The sequence below is a fragment of the Sorex araneus genome, chromosome 10 (assembly GCF_027595985.1).
Source record: "Sorex araneus isolate mSorAra2 chromosome 10, mSorAra2.pri, whole genome shotgun sequence".
Taxonomy (NCBI): domain Eukaryota; kingdom Metazoa; phylum Chordata; class Mammalia; order Eulipotyphla; family Soricidae; genus Sorex; species Sorex araneus.
Window position 1 is genome coordinate 41,944,944 of NC_073311.1, and position 27,324 is coordinate 41,972,267.

The following is a 27,324-nucleotide window of genomic DNA, read 5'->3' on the forward strand; positions in this document are numbered from 1 at the left end:
GGAAGGCCCTTGCCTTGCATGCAGCTGACCTGGGTTCAATGCCCAGAAACTGTGGTCCAAAACTAAAAATAAAATTGTGACAGGGTCGGGGCTGGAGCAACAGCATAGTGGGTAGGGCGTTTGCCTTGCATGCGGCTGACCCGGGGTTCGATTCCCAGCATCCCATATGGTCCCCCGAGCACCACCAGAAGTAATTCCTGAATGCAGAGCCAGGAGTAACCCCTGAGCATCGCCGGGTGTGACCCAAAAAGCAAAAAAATAAAAATTGTGACACGGTCTTAGAGAACTTAGTACACCCTCCCCCTTCCTCCTCCCTCAGTGCTCTCCCCAATCTGAGGCAAGCAAGACACCAACACTGGCAGGTAAATGATGAAAAAGAAAATAGGAAAACATGCATTAGACATTTGATGGACATTTACCACAGAGGCACCAAACTCAATCTAAAATGAATCACTGAGGAAATGAGATGAAAGAGAAAAACTCATCAATTAATGTTCTCCAAGAAACTGATGAGACACTTGGAACCATTATAGCAAAAACAGGTGGCTAGCATGGTTCCTTAGAAATGAGAAAGCAGACTTACTTACCAAGTGGATTGAACAGCAGATTTCTCCAGGTATAGCACGACTGAGCAAATGTGGCAACGGAAAGAGGCAATATCTGTGACCAATCTCAACCACCAGAACCTTCCCAGGGATAAGGTCTTTTTAAAAAAAATTTTAAAAAAATTATTACTTTTTATTTTATTGACTCACCGTGAGATATAGTTACAAGCTTTCATGTTTGAGTTACAATCACACAATGATCAAACACCCATCCCTCCACCAGTGCACATTCCCCACCACCAATCTCCTTAGTATACCCCCCTTTCCCACCCTCCCCCTGCCTCCTTAGTAGACAATTTTCCCCATGCTCTCTACTTTTGGGCATTATGGTTTGCAATACAGATACTGAGAGGTTATCACGTTTGGTCCTTTATCTACTTTCAGCACACATCACCCAAGGGATGAGGTCTTGTATCCAGTTTTCATAAGGACACAAATAGCCTTGCACTGGCCTATTCTGAGATGCCCACACACAGAACAGTAACAGTCATATGTGGGGCTTAAGGATTCACAGCAACGTAGCAATAAAGGTTCAAAACAATGGGAGAACTGATTCACACACCTGAGTTATTGGGGGGAGGAGTGTGGTTTAGCGGGAGGGGCATTGGGATACTAGGGGAAGAGGTGGGGACACTGGTGATGGGTGTGGTGTTGGAGTTCTGTGCATGAGAAACCGTCATTAACAGTACTGTAAGCCATAGAATCTCAGTGGAAAAAAAAATGGGTGAGGGTTGGAAAGCATTGCATCAATTCCTTTCAGTGCATTTGCATTTGCTCTTTCTGCAGCTGATGCTTCTGCAGCTGACACTCATATCTGTGACCTCATGGAGATTCTCCCATACCAAAGAGGAAAAGTCAAGCCTGGTTTCCATGTGGTTCTGCATGATTTGACTATAACCAGTCAGAAGTGGAGTATTGAATCATTCCAACTGGGAGTGAATGAATCTAAATTGTCTAATATTATCACTGGTCACAGATTTTAAGTGTCAGAGCTGAGTGGGAGCTGAAATGCCATTTTTTTCTTTGTTAATTGTGTAATTTAAATACTTTCAAATTGTAGGGGCTGGAGCGATAGCACAGCGGGTAAGGCGTTTGCCTTGCATGAGGCTGACCCGGATTCGAATCCCAGCATCCCATATGGTCCCCTGAGCACCACCAGGGGTAATTCCTGAGTGCATGAGCCAGGAATGAATGACCCCTGTGCATTGCCGGGTGTGACCCCCCCAAAAAAAATACTTTCAAATTGTAGAGCATAGGAGGAGGAAAAATTTTAGGAAAAAATATGTCCTAAGAATGGCTTCCAGTCTTGAACATTCCCAAATATATAGATTATATGAAAGGAGAGAGAATTAAAAAAATTTTTCTTCAAGTTATAAAATACATTATTTGCCTGGACGGTACCTGAGAATGTCAGTTACTGAAGAAGGTTAAATAATTTGCTAAGCACTATGGCATCAGACTAAATTCTAATAGAAACTCACTGAATAATTTTACTTGGTGGTAGGATTTTAAATGCTTGGAGCTATTTTTAAGTTATACAGGGGAAAACTATGTTGTCTACAAGTCCCTAAAAAGTGTATTGCCTACCACTGAATATGATACAATTTAGGAGGGTCTTTTTAGAGGGGATGCACACCTGGTGGTGTTCAGGGGACCTGTGGGTTTACCCCGGGTTCAGGAGTGACTCCCCCCCCCCCATTGCAGTGCTCAGGAAACCTTATGTGGTGCCAAAGTTGCAGTCACCACAGTCAAATTCAAGGCAAGTGTCTTATCTCGTGACCCATCTCTGACTCACTTTGGTTTTTGTGGCAATGGTGGGGGGGGGGGGCAGGAGGGGACAGGAGTAGCTGATTCCGTGCTCAGGGATCATTCCTGGCAGGCTAGGAGCACCATGTGGGTTGCTGGAGACTGAAGCCAGGCCAGCTGCAAGACAAGCTGCAGGACACTGGCTCACGTTTTATGTCAAATAATGGTAATTTGTCAATCTGTCACTAGGTGGAGGTGCACTCCCGATTTCGGAATTTCTTTCCAGAAATGAGTGTCTCAGAACCTTCAAGACTCCTAAGTAGATGTTAATTATTTTTTGACATAGTGAACATATAACAAATGTAAGCAATTGCTCTCAATTTAGTTAGTGTTTTTTTTTTTTTACAAAAGACATGGCATATATGAAGTATTATCTTTTTATATTTTCTTTTTTTCTTTGCTTTTTGGGTCATACCTGGCGATGCACAGGGGTTACTCCTGGCTCTGTACTCAGGAATCACCCCTGGTGGTGCTCAGGGGATCATATGGGAGACTGAGAATCGAACCCGGGTCGGCCGCATGCAAGGCAAACGCCCTACCCACTATGCTATTGCTCCAGCCCTATATTTTCATTTTTTAATTGCAGTTTAAGTTGAATGGCTATGATGGTGTTTTTACTTATGAGACTCTTGTTTTGCTTTGTTTTGTTTCTTTTGGGTCACACCTGGCTGTGCTCAGGGCTTTTTCCTGGCTCTGTGCTAGGGATCACTCCTGGTGGGGCTTGGGGACCATATAGGAGCTGGGGATCGAACGGATTGGTTACATGCAAGGCAAGTGCTCTATGCGTTGTACATATCTCTTTGGCCCACACTTATAGTTCACAGTACAAAGTCACTGTACTTTCACCACCACCAAACTGCTCCACCACTGTTTACCACGTCAAGGAATTGATTTTATTTTGTAAAACAAGTTGAATAGAATAACATGTTGGTCAAAATAAGCCCCACAAGGGAATGTTACAAGAATGTCACCCAATTTAAATAATAAAACCTTCAAAGTACGCTTAAATAACTCACAATTATGCTATTTCCCTTTCTGAGCTCTTACTGTTGAGTAATAAATCCAGGTCTCATTCCAGAGTCCAGACTCCTTAGTGAGGCCACACCAGCAGTGCTCAGGAGCGCCTGGTGAGATGCTCAGGGTTGTACCTACAAATGCTCAGGGGACCATAAGGTGGTTTCTGGCATGCAAAACAAGAGCGGCAGCCCAAGAGCTTCTCCCTGGCCCCAAGTGCCAACTCCTGTTATTCTATCACGTACTCTCCTCCAGGACGGCCACAGCTGGTGATGTGCTTAAAAATATAAGTCTAGACATGAATATTTTTATTCTAGCCACACAGAATGGAGATTTTTCTAATAAGGAGACTTGCCCCCGTGATGGTTTGTCCTGGTGTCTAGAGCTGCCTTCTCAGGCCTTCAGTGGAGGGTATATTCTTTTCTTCCCTACCCCCAAAACACAGATTAGGGGAGTTGTGTCTAGAATCACAACTGCTTTCATATTATTTTGTTTTAAAGTGGCAGGAACTTAATTTATATTTAACTTAATGTGGTCACTTTAATATTGCATTTGAATATGTACACTAAAAGTTTGTTCATAAAGAAAAAAAGTGTTGGGGAAATACAAACACACATTAGTAAAGATCTTTAGTAAATACTTGTGACCCATCTCTGACTCACTTTTATTTTTGTGGCAGTGGGGGGGACCTGGGAGAGGGGCAGGAGTACCTGGCTCTGTGCTCAGGGATCACTCCCTACCAGGAGGAAAAGTTTCTGGGGAAACCTTTGGATCCAATTCATAACAAAATGCCATAGTGACATATACCCAAAAATTGTAGAAAATTTTAGAAAATTCACCATACTCTGGCCCTCTAAAAGCTTTTCTTGGATTCTTAGTTTAGACTTTGGCTTTAACAGCCAAATTCAAGGGTGAGTTAGTGCAATGGTAAGGTGATTACCCTGCATGCAGTCAACCAGGGTTTGATATGTGGTTCCCCTAAGCTATCAGGTTCCTCAAGGCTTCCAGATGTGATTCCTGAGTGCACAGCCAGGAGTAAACCCTGGGCACAGTCCAGCACAACCCCAAAACAAACAGAAAATGCCCCCCAACCCCTATACAAAAAAGATTCAAACTCAAGGTAATTGATACCATTTTTACATATCACTGTATCACTGTCATCCCGCTGTTCATCGATTTGCTTGAGTGGAGCCAGTAAAGTCTTCATTAGTCCCTCTCACATGCTAGTGTAGCCCAATGGCATCTGCTCTCGCCAGGAACATGAAGATCACATTGTTGTTACTGTTTTTGGCATGTCAAATACATCACGGGTAGCTTTCCAGGCTCTGGGTTCCTCTGTCGGAACCATTTTTACATAAAATGATAGAACTATTTATATTAGTTTAAATATTTATTTTCAAGTCATGTTTCTTCCTCACTGTGGTCAAGGCATAAACTAGCACTCTGCATGCAAGGGTCTCCCTTAGCAGGCTCGGAGAACCATATGGCATTCCGGGGATCAAATCTGAGTAAATATGTGCTAGGCAAATGTCCTACCTGCTGTACTACTGCCCTGGCCCCTCTTTAGAGAACTTGGATGAAAAGTTTCTTTCCTTCGGGAAAAAAGGTTCTAAGGAAGTACCAGATCTCTAAAACAGCAGAAGCATCTTTATTTAGCAAGTGATTTTAGGAGCACAATGATTAAGTGAAATAATTAGATGAAAATAATTAGATGAAATTAGAAAGAAATTAGATGAAACCAGTTTGTCTTTCATTGCAAAGTTAAACACATTCCTGACATGTCTTAACCATGATTTTCATGATGTTTGAGGTTCTTCTGTCCCCGAGGCTCAAGAATGGCAGCAAAGAAGCCCCCTGACTCGTCCATGTTCACAGGAGCACTAGTACTGTCCACGGCAGAAATGCTACCGCAAGGCTCCAGGGTGGTGCTTCTGAAATTCCTTAATTAATTTCCTTTTTAGTTTCAAAGAGATGCTGGGGTGACTATTAATCTCGCGAGTCAACTGGTGAAGATACTCAACCGTCTTTTCCTTTTGCTTTTCAAATTCCTTGTATGTCAAGCGCTGGCAAAAGGTGAAGTCTGAAAATAACAAAAAGCACATTTGAAAAAAGTTTAAAAAGTGAGTAAGATGTTTATTTTTCAGACAGGCATTATGCTGAACTTTTTTTTCAAATGTAGTAGCTAATCATATTTTCACAGCTTCAAAGTAACAAAAGTATTACTTTATTATTTTATTTTATTTGGCTTTTTGGGTCACACCTGGTGATGCTCAGGGTTGCTTCTGGCTCTGCACTAAGAAATTACTCCTAGCAGTGCTCCGGGGATCATACGGGATGCTGGGGATTGAAGCCGGGTCAGCTGTGTGCAAGGCAAAGGCCCTACCCACTGTTCTATTGCTCTAGCCTCACAGAAGTTAAAGAAGAACTTTAACAAAATATATACTATCTTATTTTACAGGCATTATTTTACTTGCTCTCCAAAATAACTCCATGAAGAGGAACCAGGAACTACTACCCTAGTTTCAAGAGAAAAAATAAGGGATTGAAATGACATGACATTTAAGTGAAATGTGAGACGTAGAAGAGAGGAAAAAAGGTTTTCTTAGTCCTCTTTGAGTCTGAAAAGTAAACTGACAAAGATGGATTAACAGGAAAAAAGCAGATACATTTATTTCATATGCATTTTATGCGCCATATGGGAGTCACATGTCATAAGGAAACCAAGAACTAACCCTAGTAACCGGGAGGCAGGTTGAGCTTCAGATGCCAGCATACTGATCTGCTGAACAGATGGCACCAGAGAAAGGGACATGAGGGAAAAGATGACTAACAGCAGGCCTGGGGGACAGGAGGGAATGATGTTCAGGAGTACAGGACTAAGAGTTCGTCTGGAACAGGAGTCAAGATCTTGGAGTGAAGGTGACAACACGTGTGACATATGAATATAGGCGTAGGCCCAAGGTAAGGAGTTGAGGAGAGTCAGTAAGGAATCACTGTCCTTGTTAAAGCAGACCATATTGTGTGAGAAGTTCCAGGAAGATCATCCAATGAACGATTCAAGAAGGGAAGAGACTGAAATAATCAGGGATGGGGAATAGTGAGAGGATAGGAAAATGACTGATGAGCAGTGCTAAACACCCAGATAAAGCAGATTATACATTTAATTTTAATTTTTTGTGTGTGCAGGGGGGTGGGGCGGGGTGGGGGGGGAGAGCACACCCAGAGCTGCTCAGAGTTTACTCCTTCGTCTGGAATCAGGGATCATTCCTGCTGGGACTGAGCACCATATGGGATTCCGGGAATCAAACGTGGGTCAGCCACCTGCAAGGCACGTGCACTGCCTGCTGAAGTATCTCTCCAGTCACCAATCATCTATTTTAGTGAGGCGAACTCAGACTGGCATGATTTTCCTCAGCACTTATTTGACTGCTAAGGGGGAAGGATGGCTCTGAGCACTGATAAACAGCTGGGCTTTCTCTTTGTCCCTTGTTGAGGAAGAAAAGGTGCGCAAGAGAATGGAGAGAGCATTAGGAAGAAATGTGCAGGTGGGAGAACAGTAGAGATAAGTACCAGGAGGATTACTCCACAGCTTAGAAGCCGCCCTCGCATGCTGGGGGCAAAGACAGCTCAGATAGAAAAGGGACCACCAAGTAAAGGGTGCTAGGAGGGCCCGCTCAGGATGGGAGATGCGGGTTGAAAGTACTTTACAGACGGAAAATGATGGCCACATAATACCTGTATTGCAAACCACAACACCCCAAAGGAGAGAGAGAAAAAAGGGAATGCCCTGCCACAGAGGTGGGGTGGGGGGGGGATAGGGTGGGGGTGGTGGGAGGGATGCTGGGACCATTGGTGGTGGAGAATGGGCACTGGTGGAGGGATGGGTACTCAACCATTGTATGACTGAAACACAAGCACGGAAGTTTATAAGTCTGTAACTACCTCACGGTGATTCACTAATAAAAAAAAAGAAAAGAAAAAAAAGAAATATGCAGGTGGGGCTGAATCTGGATGGGAAAGAAGAGGCAAGAAACATAGCAAATAATGCACCAGAGTGTGTCCTGGGGCTGCAGTGGGTTGTGACAAGACTAACAGCAGCATGACAGAGGAAGAGGCCATGTATGTGGGAGAGAGCAGTCCTAGGTTTGGAGCCTCGCCCAGACGCTTGCTAGCCTTGGGGTTGAGGCTTCTGCTTCTGCATCAATAAAGAAGGACAGATAATAATAGCTTTGCACACCTTCAACTTAGTACTTAATAGGAAAAGTGCGAGAAGTTTGGCACATGGAAGGTGCCCATTGGATTTTTTTTTTGTTTTGCATTTGGGGACCACACCCAGCTGTGCCCAGGCTTACTTCTGGCTTTGTGTTCAGGGATCACTCCTGGTGGTACTCAGGGACTCTATGTGGTGCCAGGATCAAACTGGTTTTGCCACATGCAAGGTAAGCACTTTAACCCTGGTACTGTCTCTCTGGCCCTGTGGGCACCCACTGTAGTCAATGACTATGTTGCCACTTCCAGGATAACAGACATTGAGTGTAGAGTTGAGTATAGGCACTTAAGTTTTTAGAGGCAGTATAACTTCAGGTATGTTTGGGTAAAGGTCATTTTAGTGAAGGTAGGTAAAAATTCTGATCTTAATGGACTACAGGATTTCAAAAGGGACTTTTGGTGTGGATGGAAGGTAAAGTATCTTCATCTAAAGTTCAGACGGGAGGGGGAGAGGGAGGGAGGGAGAGAGAGAAAGAGAGAGAGAAAGAGAGAGACAGAGAGAGGGAGAGAGAGGAAAAGTGGTGCCTGCTATAGAGGCAGACTAGGAGTGGAGGGTGGAAGGGAAACTGGGGACAGTGGTGGTGGGAAATGTTTGACTTAAACCCAATCATCATAAAACACTTTGTAACTATGTATCTCATGGTAATTAAAAAAAAAAGTTCACCAGAGGCATAGATAGGATGGCAGTGTACTTTAAAGATTCTTTCTATGAATTTTGAACTTGACTCTGATGGGGTTCCTGACAGGTTACTCCCCCCAAGAGGTGCTTAGCATATTGAATACCTTCAAGTGAAGGAATCTGAGAAAAGGGCAGATGTGGGAGGGCCACAGTCATCATTTCTGACCCGTAACAGGCCATAACACCCGCATGTGAGAGGTGTCCTTCCATACGACCCAAGAACCCTAGTTTTGGGCATCAGCCCCAGAGGCCCACACTGCACAGGTCACTCACAGTGTCAGGAATGGCTCCTGAACACGGCCAGGTGTGGTTTTAAACTCCTCCCTACAAGGAATAATTATAAGTATGTTAGGGGCTGGAGGGAGAGTATAGGGGTAAAGGTGCTTGCCTTGCATGTGGTTTACTCCTGTTTGCTCCCCAACCATGTATGGTCCCTGAGCATCACTGGATGCAGCCCAGGAGGCCGCCAGAACCAAGGGGACTTGGGACAAGCACTCAGGGCCCTTACAGCACGGCATCCTTGGACCCTTGCGTTGAACTACTGCTTGGTTGATCTAGAATTACTGAGAGTGGCTCATGGGCCGCCGGAGCACAGTTTAGGGGAACACCCAAATTAGCAGGCCATATACATTTTTATACATATACAATTTTAAGGTGCTGGGAACCAAACCCATACATGCAAGGCAAGTAGTCTACCACTGAGCTATGTCCCTAGCCCTCAGAAACCTTTCTTATATTTGTTTTGGTTTGGGGGTGCCACATCCATGGATACTCAGTTTTTTTTTATTCCTAGTTTTATTTTTATTCCTAGTTTTGCATTCATGAATTATTCCAGGAAGTGCTCGGGGGACTATATGGGATGTTGGGAATTGAACACACATTCAATCAATCACTTTCTCTCTGGCTATCTATCTCTCTGGCCCCCTCAAAAACCCTTTCTACAGGAAATAAGTTCTTAATTTGTCTATTATATAACTCTTCAGTAATGTAAGGGAAACTTCATTGTTCCCCTATCTATAGGACAATAATAATGACTATATAACAGATTTGTAAAATGAATTATGTCATAAATCCATGTTTGAGGCCAGAAATACAGTACAGCAGGTAAGGCGATTTCTTGTGGCCTACCCAGGTTTGATCCCATGCTCTACATAAGGTTCCCCAAGTACCATCAGGAGTAATCCCTGAGCACAGAACCAGGAGTAAGTCCTGAGCACTGTTGGGTATGGCCCCAAGCAAAAACAAAACAAAACCCATGTAATACTCTGGACAGTATTATATAGTATAATACATACTATATAGTATAATATATATATAGTATAATAATCTGACATTCAGTAGGATTCAGTATTAGTACCAACCAACATAAACATCAGTGATACTTAATAGATAATATTTTAATATAATCAAAGTATATAGTTGTGCTAATTCACCACTACCCTTCATTATTAGTATAAACATTAAATATCAACAAGCACCATTTGTGGTATATGCTATTATGAGTCCCATTTTGTAGACGAGGAAGCTGAAGTTAAATGTCTAACCTAAGCAATTGGGTGCCAGCACCACAGCTATGGCTACTCTGCGATTTTGTCTCTCTCACGACACTCAGGAAATCTGTGTGATAATAGTTTATAGTTTCCAGAGATTCCAAATGAAGACGTCAGTTCAACTACCACCAAAATTGTATCAAAAGAAACATGGGAGGCTATGAAATGGGGGGTCAGGCTCCTCCTCTACAAAACTGTCTCCCTAGGAGAGAGAATGAGACACTAAAGAAAGAACACTAGTCAGAGCGCTTTGGCTCTTAAAATACTGGAGGCTGAAGCCAGGTCTTCATGCTAGCAACTGCTCTGCCCTGAACTACATCCCCACCCAACAGAGGCTGATGTCAGAGAGCTGAGGAGCAAGGAGCAGGGCACGTGTGGAAGCAGCAGACGGGGAGGTGAGAGTTGGGAGTAGCAATGAGAGAAAGTTTCCTTTTTTAGGAAAACCAAACGAAGGGCTCAAAAAAAAAACTAGAGAAATTTTCTCTGGAGATATTTAAAAATACCCAGATGTGGAGGCCGGAGCAATAGTACAGCAGATAGGGTGCTTGCCTTGCAACCTAACCCTAACCCTAACCTAGGTTCAATCCCTGGCATCCCATATGGTCCCCTGAGCACTGCTAGGAGTAGTTCCTGAGTATAGAGTCAGGACTAATTTCTGAGCATCGCTGGGTGTAGCTTAAAAACAAAAACAAGCAAACACCCTCCCAAAACAAAACAAAAAAGCCCCCAAATGCAGTTGCTTTCGTAACACTGAGTCTGTGTTCACCCATGGCTCCTTCCCAACTCCCTTTGCTACACAGTCAACTTAATGATAAAGCAGGGAAAAGGGGTGAGTCAATACCTGATACGGCATCTGGGTCTTCTCCATGTTGAAGCCTCTTAAGTTTCTTGCTAACCAGATCCAATAAAGTCACTGGTGTCTAATAGAAAGAAATATTTAAAAACATTAAATATTTAAAAAAATTGATCTGATTCCCTAACCAGGAATCCTACACAGACCAAAGAAACAAACAAACAAACAAACAAACAAAAAACAAGCACCATTTCAATAGTTTTACCAATGAGTCAGGGAGAGAACCATTGATGGGGAGAAAGTGGCAGGCAGGGGGCAGAAGGCGTCTTGAACTGTCAATAGTATGAATACTTTTCCCTGGAGTTTGTAAAATCCTGCTTTTCATTTTCATGTGTGTATTAGATCTGAAGGTAGGTTGGCCAACTATTGTTGATATCTTCCTACAATAATAAAAAGTGCTAAGACGTTCTTAGTAACTAAGTAACACTGATCTAAAAACATATTAATTACATGGTCCATATGTAAATAGTTTTAAAACACAACAAAGCATTTTCTTAAATATTTTGGGAAACAGGTAAATACCACGGAGCAAGTACCCTTCAGTGAACTTTTCCAGTTCAGGTTATACCAAAGGTAATGTCAGATATATAACATACAATCCCGTGGCGAATACAGTTACAAAGGGCACTCTCTCTATCTACCAAAACTCAATCAGAGTCCCATCATCCTGGCCTCAAGCTACTTTTCCATCATCTTCTATGTGGCGGGGGTGGGGGCCTCTGAGTGATGCACGGGGGGATTGAATCAAGGCCAGTGAGATGCAAGGCAAGTATCTTACCCCTTGTACTACCTCTCTGACCCTACCTTCTTTTGTCCTGTCAATTTCCCATCGCAAAGTCATCCCCATTAATTCATCTAGTTATTTCATGGAATATATATATATACACACACACATATATGTATATATATATACATATATATATATAATATCACTGCTGTGTGCTATTTCCAGGCACTTTTCTAGGGGATGCACATGCAGATCAAGTTTCTAAACTCATAGAACTTACATTCTTGTAGGAGAGAAGGAGCACGCTGAAAAATCCACAAATGTATAATGCAAAGAAAGTGAAGGGCAGTGTCATTCCAATGACCTACAGGGCTCTCCTTCCTCATCTTGGACCACTGCTCTCTGCTTCCTTGCAACCGGGGCATGTATCACCCGGCAGCCTCTGCTCTCTACCTAAAGTCACACTGCACTTGGGCATGCATCACCACTGCCTCCTGCCTCCGCTTTCTACCTAAACCACCACTCTCAGCCATTTGTCTGACACCCCTCTCTTTGAGTCTTTGCTCAATCCCCACTCTCTCAGTGATGCCAATTTCAGTCACTTTTAAAAATAATGTAAGCTCCTACTTACACTCACCTCCTGGCACTCATAAGACCTCTTAACCCACTAATTTTCTATTGCATATGCTGCCTTCTATCAAATGATATGACTTGATGATTTATTGTACACATTTTTCTTTAAGTTGTCTATTGTCCTCCCTTTTCATCTAAGCTGTTTGTTTTCTGGTGGTGGTGGTGCTGGGGGCGGGGGAGCGGGGAGGAGGATGTTGGGCCACAGCCCAGCTGTGTTTAGCGCATACTCTTAGCCCTATGCTTAGAGATCACTCCGAGCACAGTTCAGGGGATCACATGTAATACCAGGGATTGAATCTGGGTTGACAGCATTCAAGGCATGCACCTTACCTCTCCAGCCCAGTATAAATTCCTTAATAGCCAGGATATTTGTGTTTGGTTTGATGGTGAATTTCAAGCACCTAGAACAGCTTCTGTCATATAATAATAATGTCCAAGAAATGGGTTGAAGGAATTGATATACTTGCAAAATTTTCACTTGAAATCTGCTTTCTTTGCTCTTCTCTTTTGGGGAGTGGGTTTTGGGCCACACCTGGTGCTGCTTGGGGGTTACTCCTGACTTGGAGGTCACTCACAGTGGTGCTCAGGCAACCGTGTGGGGACTGAATAGGCATTAGCCAAATGCAAGGCAAGCACTTCCATCTCTGTTTTATCTCGCTGTCCCCTGTTTCCTTCTCTTTAGTCGGACTGCGAAGAAAGCATTCCTTTAAACTTTGCCAATTATGGGAACCCAGTAAATTATTTATTAGGTGAATAAATAAGCCTTTTAGCTCAACACAAATAGCTCAGTAATAAATATACCCAGGAAAAATGTCAGCGATACCTTGAAGAGCTCGGAGTGAAACTCCAGTAGAAACCAGACTAATTGTTCTGCCTGTACTTTTAATAATGAATTGGTTTGTAAAACTGCTTTGGCGAGAGTTTTCAGCACCACCGTTTTGTTATCATACTGTGAACAGAAAGACAGCATTAGCTCGAGGGAGTTCAAAATGAAAAACTAGCAGAAACCTATAGAACTGTTACTGCAATTTTTTCACCTGTTTTTGTAATTTGTAGGCGTTAGGTTCAGATGCAATGGCCATGAAAGTGAGTAGCCGACGTAATTCTTCTCTAATGTTGGGTGACAACAATCTTAGATAAAGTTGTGTTGCTTCAAGTGCGTCTGTCCTTTTTCCATTTTCTATTACACAGGTTACAAAGAATACAAAATATGGCACCAAAAAAAAAAAAAAAGGGGGAGTATAATACTTAGTCATTAATTAAAATGTGTTGATTCAAGGATCCCTTCTACCCTTAAAAATTATTATTAAATATTTCAAACATGGAGGAAATTTCATTTTATATAGTGTAACACATACCTGTGTAATTTATGGTTAGTATAAATGAAAAGGCTATATTTGATTTGAGGTTCTGGGGTTATACCTGGTGGTGGTTGGGGGAAACTCCCAGCCCTGTGCTTGATCACTCCTGATGGTGCTCAGGAGACCATATACGATGCCAGCAACGAAAATAGGGTCAACAACATGACCCAGATTTGTTTGTTTTGGGGTTGCTTCAAGTTAACTCCTGGCAGGGCACAGAGGACCTTATGCGGTGCCAGGGGTTGAACCTGGGTTAGCTGTGTGTGCAGCAGGTGCCTGAATGCCGTACTAGCTCTCTGGCCCCTGGTCTCTGTTTGTTTGGGGGCCACACCCAGTAGTGCTCAGGGCTTACTCCTGGCTTTGCACTCAGGAATCACTGCTGGTGGGGCTCAGGGCACCGTATGTGGTGCCAGGGATCAAAACTGGGTCAATCACATCCTAGGTAAGTGCCTTATCTGCTGTACTATGACTCTGGCCCTGCTCATTATTTTATTTTATTTTATTATTTATTTTTTTTTAATTTTTTTTTATTAGTAAATCACCCTGAGGTACAGTTACAAACTTACGAACTTTCATGTTTGCATTTCAGTCATATAGTGTATTTCTTTTTTTTTTTTTTTGCTTTTTGGGTCACACCTGGCGATGCACAGGGGTTACTCCTGGCTCTGCACTCAGGAATCACCCCTGGACGTGCTCAGGGGACAATATGGGATGCTGGGATTTGAACCCGGGTCAGCCGCGTGCAAGGCAAACGCCCTACCCGCTGTGCTATCTCTCCAGCCCCTCATTATTTTAAAATATGAATCATATAGCCACTACACATAGCTAAACAAGTGACATGTCACTCAATTTTATTTGTTTGCTTTTGGTCCCGGAGTCATTCAATTTTAACTTTGCTAAAAGGTCACTAAATTATATATTAAAAATGAATATTTCCAGATTCTTTAGCTCTCTAAACCTGTATGCTATCAAAAAGTTTCTTAGATCATTCCTTGACATCACATTCTTTAGTTCTAGAGTCAGATATTAAGTCCATTTATAGCATAATATGTATGGCAGACTATATTAATGAAGACAAAGACTCTCAAAAACTTTTAACTCCATAGAAAAAAAACATTAACATGTAATTCTCATATAATACATAAAATTTTCTACTTCAACTAAATCATTTAGAATACTTACCATAAAAAAATTAAAACTTAAACATTATGTCTTACCTAAAAGTTCGATAATCCCTGACTGAATATCAAAATAGTCCTCAGTCAATAAGCAAGCTCTTTCTTGATTGTAATATTTCACTATAACATCAAAGAGTGTTTTCTTCTGTGTGTTCAATTTTGTATTTTCATCTCTGCTTTGTACTAACTGTTGATTAACTGTAACTATTAGTTGATCTGGGAAATATTCCAAACATTCAATTGCTGCATTAAGCCAATTATCAATCCTGGAATGAAAATCAGGGATTAAAAGTTCCATTCAACTACCTAAAGTACTATTTGACAAAAATAATAAAGTATAGCATATATAGAACCAAATCTCATGACTAAACTGCAATAGAGTCATTTAAATAAATTCGTGCTTGATGAAGGAAGGGTTGAATAAGAGGGAACGTTTTTTGCATTTTTTCCTTCCCAAATATCATCATACCTTTATAAATCCTTATTTATTAAAATATTTGGCTTCTTCTTTTATTACTTATTTCTATTTTTTTTTTTTTTTTTTTTTGCTTTTTGGGTCACACCTGGAGATGCACAGGGGTTACTCCTGGCTCTGCACTCAGGAATTACCCTTGGCCGTGCTCAGGGGACCATATGGGATGCTGGGATTTGAACCCGGGTCAGCTGCGTGCAAGGCAAACGCCCTACCCGCTGTGCTATCTCTCCAGCCCCTCTTTTCTTTTTCTTTTTATATTTTGGGTCACACCTGGTGATGCTCAGGGGTTATTCCTGGTTCTGCACTCAGGAATCACTCTGGCAGTGCTCAGGGGACCATATGGGATGCTGGGAATTGAACCAAGGTCAGCTGTCTGCAAGGCAAATGCCCTCCCTGCTAAACTATTGCTCCAGTCCCTCTATTTTCTTCTAATGCTCAGAGGCTATTCCTGGCTTCATGGTTCAGGGATCACTCCTGATACTGCTTGGGGGACCATATAGTGACAGGGATTGAACCTGGGCTTTTGCATGCAAAGCCTGAATTTGGCCTATTAAAGTCTTCTTTCCGGCCAAATTACTTCTTTTATAGTTTTAGGGTCATTCCTAGCAGTGTTCAGGGATGACCCCTGGCTCTGTGTTTGGGGATCACTCCTGGCAGTGCCGTGTGGACTGTATGGTGCCAGGGACTGAATCTAGGGCTCCCATATATAAAGCCTGCACTCAGTCATCTAAGTTACCTCTCGAGCCCTATTTCTTTCTCTGTCCTTCTCTCTTTTAAAAACATTTTTTAAAATAAGATTTTGCCCAGAGACATTCATCTGTACCATTTCCTCCTATTAATGGTTCTATTTCCTTTTCCTACACATGCTCCTATTAAAATAAGGTGCCAAATATTCCATTAAGATTCCCCACCACACAGAGCTTCCCTTCCACACACACTATTTCCTCTTTCTTACTTTCCAACCCCACTTAAGGTAAAAAAAAATAGTATCCTTCCATGTCTTCCTTCTTCCAAAATATCATCAGAAAGGCTTTCTTCCCTCCCCACACTTGCCACTGTCCCTATTCAGGTTTTGCTGAGACAGACTGGTATTTATTATAATTCTTCATAGTAGTGTGTCCTTTCGGATGTGACTCTCATTTTTGCAGTTTTTCATATATTTCCTAAAAGTTGTACACGGTTACCTTACAATTAGTGTGTGAATAGTAATACAGAAGAAAGGAATGAGAAGATATTAAGAACACAGATTAACATTCACTGCTGTGTGGGGCTGGAGCGATAGCACAGCAGCTAGGGCATTTGCCTTGCACGTGGCCAACCCGGGTTCGAATCCCAGCATCCCATATGGTCCCCCGAGCACCGCCAGGAGTAATTCCTGAGTGCATGAGCCAGGAGTGACCCCTATGCATCGCCGGGTGTGACCTAAAAAGAAAAACAAAACAAAACAAAAAAACATTCACTGCTATGCACTGTTTTCTCTTCATCTGTCTCTACCTTGGGCTTCTAGTTATTACTTTATAGTGAGACTACAGTTTTAAAATATTTTCGGATGAGGCTATTGAGTCAAATACTCTAAAGTCTTGATCATCTTTAAATATCTTTCTTTCACATCAATCTTTCTTTCATTTTCATTTTTTGCTCTTGACAAGTAAATGTATGTCTTCTCTAACATGCGTGATTTGTTACCTTCTGATTCAAAATGTTTAATTGATAATGTAGTGTTTTTTCTCTTGCAGACAACCTCTACTTTCTGTTGGGGAGTTTATAAAGATGAACTTGCTGCTGTCTACTTGCTGCAGAGGCTTGTAAAACACACTGGTTCTTTTTTTTTTTTTTTTTTTTTTTACACATTTCTTTATATGCATCAGCTTTAGGTCTAGTGAAAACTAACAACTTTGGATCTTTCTTGCCCTATTATGAATTAGGGAAGTCACCCGGTGCAAACAGGGCTGTGATTGACAGATAAATTTGTGAGTCCACAGGATTCTGATAACTCATGTTAATTAGGGTCATGATAGAGAAGAGACAGAACTGGAAAACACCCAGCTTGGTGCAGAGAGAAAATGAAACTATTCTGTTTTACAAAATTTTTTTTCAGAGATTGTTTTCAGTGACTTTGTGAGATCAGTTAAACATTTTACATTCACAGTGATAAGTGAATAAACAGATATGGTGTTGCTGATACATGTAGATATGTTTTTATATCCTTAAATATTGAGAAAAATAAATCACAGACTTTTTAGTGATAGATCATATGGCAATGAAAATAAAGACATACTCTGGTCTGGAGAGATAATACAGTAGGTAAGGTCCTTGTCTCACATGCACCAGACACAGGTTCACTCCCTGGCACTGCATATGGTCCCCTGGGCCCCGCCAGGAGTGATCCCTGAGCCCAGAACCAGGACTATGCCCTGGCACTGGTGAGTGTGGCCCCAAAACCAAAACCAAAACAAATGCAAAACTTACTCATGAAGACATAAGTTTGGAATAACTTCTCTGTCTAGACAGGTGTTTGATATAACAAGAGTTTCCTCTTTACTTAACTGAAGAGTCTGTGTTTTAACTGGAGGGTCCAAAATATTTTCCAAGAATGGGAGGTGAGTCAGTTGAAGAATGCGTAATACTGTTTGTTGCTTCCAAACATCTTCCACAGCTAAGAAAGAAAAATAATGTGACTCTCAGAAAGATAAATAACACACAAATTCAATTAATATTATAAAATCCTTTCATTTTTAAATAATACAAGAGAAAAGCTACTTTAGTGGTAATGCAATAGATTATTTAATGCTAGGATAATTTGAATGTTCTAAATCACAATTTCCTTTTCAAAACTGATTTGAAAGTCATACTGATTTGATCTTTTGGTTATGTTGACTCTAAAGTAGTATTAAGTTGGGACCAGAGTGACAGTACAGTGGGTAGGGCATTTGCCTTGTACGCGGCTGACCTGGGTTCATTCTCCAGCATCCCATATAATCCCTGAACACTGCCAGGAGTAACCCCTGAGCACTGCTGGGTGTGACCCCAAAAAAAAGTACTGTAGCACTGTTGTTCCGTTGTTCATCGATTTGCTCATGCGGGCACCAGTAACGTCTCCATTGTGAGACTTGTTGTTACTGTTTTTGGCATATCGAATATGCCACAGGTAGCTTGCCAGGCTCTGCCATGCGGGTGGGATACTCTTGGTAGCTTGCTGAGCTCTCGAGAGGGACAGAGGAATCGAACCTGGGTCGGCCGCGTGCAAGGCAAACGGCCTACCCGCTCTGCTACTGCTCCAGTTCCTCCTCAATGTATACATTGGAAAGGACAAAATGGAATGGGGAGAATGAGCACCCACTGCTAAGTATCAGCAAGCTGCAGTCCACTAAGTTTGTAAACAAAATCCTATCAGAATGTAGCCTATTTTTGAAACAACATTAAATAACATTACATCAGATAACACTACTACCTATGGCATATGGGTGCTTTTGTGGCACAACATCAAAATCTCCTATCATATGGTGCAGAGTACAAAATACCTACTTTCTGGCTCCATACCGAATGTTTGCTGACTCCTACTACTACAGAATCCTGACTGAAAGCAAAATGCAAATATACACACATGTGATGACTGAAACTCTGAACGGGCTTAAAATCTGATGGGGATTAGTATCAGGTGTAAACAGGCTATGCTATAAATATCAAAATGGATTTCACCATTTTTCATAATCCAACTCTCCTGCTTTCATAAGAATAACTGGTCCAATGAAGTCAAGTGCACCACTCCAAAATGGACCTCAAGTACTCCCACAGCACCGAGGGTGTCTGCTCCTACACTGGACCTTGCAGAGCTGTCTTCAAAGGGTACCAGACAAATGCAGCCACCGTGCCAAGTTGGGGCGCCAATTCATTACCTTCTAGATCAACTAAGTGCAGTGTGTAGAACTGCATTCCTTATTTGCAGCCATGGCATGTGTACTATCTTCTAGGAAATGTGTAAATGGAAATAAAAGGCAACTTGGGGGAATGGGGAGTGGGGAAAGACCACATATTTTGCATGCAGGCGGCTTGAGTTTGCACCCCGGGACTGCGTGGTCACCCACCCACCCCTCATGCCCAGCGTCACTGGGCATGAATAAAGTAATATTAACTTGCTGTTTATGTTTGCTTGTGTTTGTATCTGTGTGTGTGTGTGTGTGTGGTGATAGGGATAGAACTACATGTTGAAGTGTGTCCTCTACTGCCAAATCGTACCCCTAGCTTCATTTATTTAAAGTTAACAACAGGTTAACTTCATATGTAAAATGTTTAATATTACTGGCACACCTGAGAGTCTATGAGATTACCGCTTATTTGCCATTTTATACAGAACAAAAAATTGTAGTTTACTGATATTTGTTTTTGTTTGGTTTTCAGGCTACACCCAGAAATGCTCAGGTCTTACTCCTGCCTCTGTGCTCACAGGTCACTCCTGGTGGCTGGGGGGACCATAAGGGGATTATGGGTTGGCTGCATGCAAGTAAGTGCTCCGCCCTCTGCACTATTTCTCCAGCCCCCATATAAGTTTCATTTCTATATGAAAATGTTATTTTCATATGGAAAACATTGTTTCTATGAGGAAACAAGGAACTAGAATAGAAAAAGAAATCCAAAAAAAATCTTTCTACAGTTATTTTACTTTCATTTTTGGTTTTGGGGCACTCCTGGCATTGCTCAAAACTTACTCCCCGCAGGACTTGGGGGGGGGCGCATATATGGTGCTGGGGATCAAGCCTGGGTCTTGTGTGCATGCAATGCAAGGACCCTACCTGCTGTACTACTGTTCTGGCTTAACCTTCCTACAACTATGTACAAAATATCAAATACACAGAAATCAATTTAACAAAGAACTCTTTCACACTAAAAAGTATTAATTATTTGGCTGGAGTGATAACACAGCAGGTAGGGCGTTTGCATGCGGCCAACCTGGGTTGGATTCTCAGCATCCCATATGGTCCCCTGAGCACCACCAGGAGTAATTCCTGAGTGCAGAGCCAGGAGTAACTCCTGTGCATCGCCAGGTGTGACCCAAAAAGCAAAAAATAAATAAATAAATAAATAAAATAAAAAGTGTCAATTATTAAAAGATACAAGACACAGGAAAATGAAAATATATTTTATGTTCATAGATTGGAAGAATTGTTCAACAGTCATTGTTCTAATAAAGGACAAATATTACTAAAGTTTGTATTGAATCATAATATTTTCAAATAGCCAAAGCAACACTGAGAAAAAAAAGGAGATGGGAGGCTTTACATTCTCTGAGTTAAACTATACTAGAAAGTTATCAAAGTAATCAAAACAATGGCCCTGGGATAAAAACAGAAACTGAACATCAGACCAATGAAATAGAATTGAGAGCCTTGAAGCAATGTATGGATAATTAATTTATGACAAAAGAGCTAAGTGGAGAAAGCAAAGTATTGTATTAAGTGGAGAAAGGAAAACATAGTTCTTCAACACATAAAACTGGGAAAACTGGTTAGCCACATTGGGGCAGGGGTGGGGGAGGAATGTTATGATGTCATACCAAACAAAAAGGTGAATTCAAAACAGGTTAAAGACCTCAATATTAGACCCAAATCCATAATGCATGAAAGAAAACATAACCTGGTTACAATAGTGTCAATGTTTTAACTAATGATATCCAAAGTCATTGCAACACCACCAAAATGTTCACAACGTTCCACCAGTTTAAAAAATTACTTTCAGGGGCTGGAGCGATAGCACAGCAGATAGGGTGTTTGCCTCGCAGCAGACGACCTGGATTCAATTCCCAGCATCTCATATGGTTCCCTGAGCACCACCAGGAGTAATTCCTGAGTGCAAGGCCAGGGTAAGCCCTGTGCATCACTGGGTGTGACCCAAAAAGAAAAAAAATTTTTTTTCAAAAGTTTTTATAGCTTAGGCCATATGTTTAAGTTCAAGTCATATTTACTATAACGTGAACACTTAGATTTTGGTGTACACAATTACCTCACTTCACCACCACAGGGAACAAAACCTTCCACCATTGTGAAACTGGTTTTTTAACCCTCCAGTTTGCTATTGTTTCAATAACTTTGGGTCACATGCACCTGGCTACAGTGCTCACATACTCGATGGTTACAATCCCACACCCCCTTTGGTTGCAGTGCACTCTGCAGTGTGGCGCAGGGGGACACAGGGGCTAGAGCCAGTGTAGGCTGAAAACAAGGCGAGCAGCTGACCTGCACTGTCTCTCTGGCCTCAGCTAGTTCGTTCTGGGGAAAGGGCCAGGAGATGTTGGGTAGACTTTATATGGGCAAGGACACACTCATAAAATGCCTGTTTTATGTAATATTGAGTTACAAACATCAAGGACTGTAGCCAGCATTTTTTTTCTTAGTAGCATATACTAAAGTACCTCCAATTAATCAAATTATGATCACATGATGATAACATCAATTATCATCACATGATCAGAAAAGTGCTATGTTTTACATTTAACATTGTAAGTTGTCTCGGGCTACTCCCAGCAGTACTTAAGGGATAAGAAAGAAGGCAGGGATGAATTCATGGTGCAGGGAGGAATTTTAGGGTAGCAAAACTATTCTGTAAATGGAATCACAGCATGCAACAGACATGGTGGATACATGTTATCAAGCATTTGTCAAAACCCAAGTAACGAACAAATGCTGAGTCGATCTGAATGTCAACTGAAGGCTTAGGGCAATAATGATGTATCAGTGTTGGTTTGTGAATTGCAACAAATGTTTCAGTTATATAAGTTCCACTGTGGGAGACTTACATGCGTGTAGGTACAGTAGGTATAAGGGAGCTCTGAATTTTTTCCCAATTTCCCAGCAAACCTCAAACTGTTGCTAAAAGTTTTAGGGGCCATAGCTCTAGTGCAGCAGGTAGGACACATTCTTTGCAGGCAGTAAACCCAGGTTCAATCCCCAACACCCCATATTTCCCCTGAGACCCCCCCAGTAGTCATTCCTGAGCACAGAGCAAGAAGTAAGCTCTGAGCCTTGACGGCTGTGGTTCAACACCCCAACCCCCCAAAAACTTGTCCTTTAAAAAGAGTCAACTCTTTACAGAGTTCTAAGAAATATACTAGAAACGGAAATTACCTTCTCTTGAAAGCAGCAGAACAGGTTTGTCAATGTGGGTAGCTGGTGGTACGGCCAGGTTCCCATCCACCGTACGAATAAGTTCTTCAATCCTCTCAATCTCTTCTGCTATGGGATTTGAAATCGTTTCATCCTCTGGTCTGTTTAAGAAATTTGTGAATTCTCTATTATGTAGGACAAAAGACTGAAATTTCAAATATGAGTCTAGTTAATTATAATGTTTTACACATGCTCAGTTTGCAAAAATGAATTTCAGGTATATTATAATCCAAGATCCCAATACCATTGGGCTACAGTATGAGCACGAGACAGGGACGAATGGAGGCATTACTGGCGCCCGCTCGAGCAAATTGAAGATCAATGGGATGACAAGTGATACAAGTGATAATCAAAGACACAAGTAGGGGTTGGGGATGCTGCTCAAGTGTTTGAGTATGTGCTCTGCATGTGGGGGGACTCCTGGCACCGAATGTCCCCAGAGCACCGCTCAGGTGTGGCTCTGGGGGACCCTGCACAGTCAATATGAATGGATCCCTAAGAAAACAAAAAGATAAGGACGGAGAGGTAGTACAGCGAGAAGGGCACTTGTCTTGCATGTAGTTGGCCTGGGTTCAAACCTCGGCATTCCATACAGTCCCTCCAGCTCCCAAGAGTTACCTCTGAGTCAGGAGTAAGCCCTGACCACAGCCGTGTGGCCCCAAAATCAAGAAAGAAAAAGAGAAAGAAAACAAAAAGACACATAATATTTGAACAGATAATATAAACATCACTAAAATTATTACTGTAAACATTAGTACAGAGAAAGGATATATACTAACTTTAAGGTTTAAGTGATTGCAATGATAGAGTAGAAACTCTTTGCTTTGAGTTTTTAAAAATTTTTGGTTTTTCTTACCTGGGTTAGATCATTAACATCTAGTAAAGCAAACAACAGAACAACAAACAAACCTGAATGCAAAACCTTCAAGTTTAACTCAGTGAAAACTATTCTGCCAGGGTCTATACACAATATACAATAAATCTTGGTGAACACTAACCTTAAAGATTCCTTAGTCTTTATTTCACTGATTAATCCGTTCTCAGCATCCTTTCTTTTGCAAAAATCACCTGATGATTTATTGCCTAGAAACCTATAGAGGCTAGTATTTGAATCTTCAAATTCCAATTTCTTTTCATTTTTGAATAGCATCGTTCCTACTGGTTCAAACACTTTATTATTCATTAGAACCTGGCAAAGACGAACTCCTTTAAGACGAGAGATGTCACTGCTACTTAGACACGTATTTTGCATAAGATGACTTAATACTACATCAACAGCATCTGAACCAATAAAACAGTCTTTGTATGTCCGTAAGTGATGCCTCCGTCTTTTTATTTCCACTTGAGTCTGAAGGGAGTGAATAATACCACTCCATAGCTGAGTAGCTTGAAAAGGGCCAGAACATCCTGAAGAATAAAAACGAAACATGTTTCACAAATTTCAAATACTTGAAAAAAATGTTAAGTTTTTCAGTAATGACAACTGTATGCTTTGTTCTAGGCTTATCTGTTGTCAACTTTCTCTAGTTTTTTCTTGTTTCATCCTATGCCAACTGTAACATAGTGACTAAGATTGTACCATGTTTGTGGACATGTAAAAAAAGAGTAAAGTTAGGTATTTGCTAGTATATGTTATATGACAAACTACAAGCTATTTTTAATATAGTATTTCAGAACATCTTTTAAAAGGAATGAACACACATTTGAGTCTGTTACAAAGCAGTGGATTGACCAGGCTCTCAATCTTTTCTTTCTTCTGTCTTTTTTTAACCAAAGGCAAACTTCATAAAAGACATCTAGGGCTGAGTAAGATGTAAGAATCAATTTACCAGTAATCTATTTCTGTTGGAAACAAAATGTTTATGAGGAATTATATAAACTAGAAAATAATTAGAATGTCAATCACCTCGGGGAATAGTTAAATAAATTATGGCAAAACCTTACTAGAGGATATTAAACATATCCAAGAAGAATGAGGTTCGTTGAGAGGAAGGATTACATTAAATAAACAAATCAAAACAAAACAAAAATCAGCAAGCCAGGCAGAACAAATAGCATATTATCATCCTGAGTACAAATTACCAGTCTATATAGACCGAACAAGATGCCTACTTAATACCTCTGTAGCAAACCACAACACCCAAAAAGAGAGAGCGAGCAAATGGGAATGCCCTGCCCCAGAGGCAGGGTGGGGTGAAGGGGACAGGGTGGGGGGGTGGGAGGGATGCTGGGACCATTGGTGGTGGAAAATGGGCACTGGTGGAGGGATTGGCACTCGATCATTGTATGACTGAAACGTAAGCATGAAAACCTGTAAATCTGTGACTTTGTCTCATGGTAATTCACTAATTAAATAAAATTTTAAAAATTACCAGTCTATGCACAAATATACATAAATAAATACGATGAAAGGTTTAAAAGAATAAACTTGAAACTACTAAACTTTGGGAAGTAAGATTGCAATGGTGGTTGATGCAAAAGAATGTTCACTTTTTCCTTATATTTACAATATGTATAAATATATACATATGTGTATATATATATATATATATATATATTGCCTACACAGCAGAGCCTGGCAAGCTATCCGTGGCATATTTGGTATGCCAAAAACAGTAATAACAAGTCTCATAATGGAGATGTTACTGGTGCCCACTCGAGCAAATCGATGAACAATGGGATGACAGTGATACAGTGACAGTGATACATAATATAAAAATACAATGTTTTTTAGTTAGCTGCAATAGTCAACTTTTTAATTAAAACTTTACTCACCTCCTTCAGAACTCATCCTTTCAAAGTGTACAATTAAGGGGCAGAGAGATAGTACAGAAGCTTTACAGTCAACTGAAGTTTCATCCCTGCCAATGCATATGATTCCCTGAGCACCGTCAGGAGTGACTCCTAAGCACAGAGCCTAAGTGTAGCCCCCAACCCCCAAAGAAAGTGGATAATTAGGAGGGGTTTTAGTATAGTCATCAAGTTTTGCATCCATTACTTTCTAATTCCAGACCATTTCACTCCCTCAGAAAGAAACCCATGCGGTGAGCAGTCACGATACATTTCCCACCACTCCTAATACTTGGTGTGTGTGGTGCTAGCAGTGCAACCAGGCATTACCTTTGGAGGACTGTGCCTTCCCCCTCAGCTTCATTCCCAGCACCTTCACTAAATTTTCTGTTTGTTTTGTTTTTGCCTCACACCCAGTCCATACTCCTAGTGGGCTGGGGGACCGTGTTGGGGGCCAGGGATCCAATGAGGGTCAGCCATGTGCAGGACAAGGACTTCTACCTGCTGTACTATTGATGCAGCCCCTGAAAATGTTTTGTCTTGCACAAGGCCAACCCGGTTTCAATCCCAGCTGCCCACTGGGTCCTCCAGCCCAGCCAGGAGTGATTCCTGAGTGCAGACTAGGAGTAAGCCTTGAGCACTACTGGTGTGGCCCCCCAACCAAAACCAAACCATTTTCAGAGGGTTAGAGCCATAGTTCTCTAGGCAGAGCACATGCTGGTAAGCAGGAGGTCCCAGTTCAAATCCCAGTGCTATATGTCCACTAGAGTGGACACCTTGAGTGACCCCCAGCACCACAGCAGTAACAGCCCCTTGAGTTGTCAAAAAAATTTTTTTAAAAAAGGAATTACAAGGGAATAAATGACAATGCTTAAGATATTGTTCCAAGATTGGGGGGGGTGTTAAAATTAAATTTTTAGTTCTAATAAAAATAAAAAACTAGAATCTAAATTTTATCTGTTTTGGCGCCATACCTGGCTGTGCTCAGGGATCACTCTGACAGTGCTCAGGGAACCATATAGGGTACTGGGGATCTACCTGGGTCCGCCTTATGTGAGCCAAGTACCTGGCCCCTAGAATCTAATTAAAAACATATTTTTGAGAGGGGAGGGAGGGGTTGAATTTAAGGCTATATGAGTGTGTTTTACCACTGAGCTACATTCCCTTCAGATTTAAAGTTTCAAAATCTGAAGTTTTCCCTTGCGACTGTGACTGTAAAAAGAATATCCCATTTCACAAGATAATCATAGTATGACAGAATGAGAAACAAAGAAACAAATACCCATCACCTTCAAATGCCTTTTGTAGCCCATTTGCCATTGGAATATAATCCAGAGACACTGCAAAGCCACGTGTGTGTGTGTGTGTGTGTGTGTGTGTGTGTGTGTTGGTGGGTGCAGTGTAGAAAGGGGGGGGGATGGTTCAGTGGGAAGCAGTGATCAGAGTGGAGGTGACTATGGCTAGGGGCTTGAGGAGTGACCGCAAAAGTATATCACGTACCCATCCCACTGGACTCTTTAACCTTCATAAAATCAAAACACTAAATAGGAGCTGGCAAGATAGCCCAAGGGGAAGGGCAAGCGCTTGCTGTGCGTGTGTCCCACAGTTTGATCCTGGGCACTGCATGTGGTCCCCTGGAGCCTGCCAGAAGTGACCCTTGAGCACAGAGCCAGGAGTAAACCGTGAGCTGAACAGGGGTGGCCAAGAAAAGGAAAAAAAATCATATACCCTCCAGGAAAAAAGCTAATCTGCTACATAGATTAAAGAGATAGGTCAGTAAGGAAATTGACATAGGTCAGTAAGGAAATAGACCCCAAGTCCTTTAAATCCCTTTATGCGTGGCAACTGGGAACTCAGGAGGCCTGCAGAATCCCAGGCCCGGCTCCGGAACCCGAATCCGAACCGGCCCCTGAGCAAGGTGCGCCCGGGATTCGGGTGCATCCTCCAGCCGGAGGCCGGGCGGGGCTGGACCCCTCGGGGGCCGCGCGGGGTAGGGGAGGAGCGGGGAGGGGAATGGCCCCGGCAAGGGATCGCCTGCAGTACACACACTCGCTCCGTCTGCGATCTGGCAGGGCGGTTACCTGGCTTTCTCTTGCGGCAGAAGCCCCCGCTCGGGCTCGCCGTACGCCCCCTGCCGCGCCCGCCGGGCTCGCTCGGGCTGCCCGGGGCCCGGAAGCGCCGAGTCAAAAGAACCGCCATGGACCCCCCGCGCGCTGGCCCCGCCCCG

At 42.1% G+C, this 27,324-nt stretch overlaps 1 protein-coding gene across 2 annotated transcripts; it reads right to left on the reverse strand.

Annotated features, from left to right (window-relative positions):
* Positions 1-4,563: 4,563 nt before the first annotated feature.
* DEPDC4 (DEP domain containing 4) lies at positions 4,564-27,300 on the reverse strand. 2 transcript variants are annotated; one of them, XR_008626955.1, is made up of 10 exons: positions 27,179-27,300; positions 23,306-23,714; positions 22,269-22,408; positions 17,620-17,806; positions 14,715-14,941; positions 13,174-13,316; positions 12,960-13,085; positions 10,765-10,843; positions 7,476-7,620; positions 5,417-5,505 (listed from the first exon to the last, which is right to left on the reverse strand). XR_008626955.1 is itself a non-coding variant. In XM_055118353.1 (9 exons), exons 1-9 carry the CDS (start codon positions 27,294-27,296, stop codon positions 5,330-5,332), a joined length of 1,605 nt encoding a protein of 534 aa, XP_054974328.1. In that variant the 5' UTR covers positions 27,297-27,300; the 3' UTR covers positions 4,564-5,329. The 2 variants fall into 2 exon arrangements, 1 of the variants encoding a protein (XP_054974328.1); XM_055118353.1 differs by lacking the exon at positions 7,476-7,620 and having other exon boundaries at positions 4,564-5,505.
* Positions 27,301-27,324: the final 24 nt, after the last annotated feature.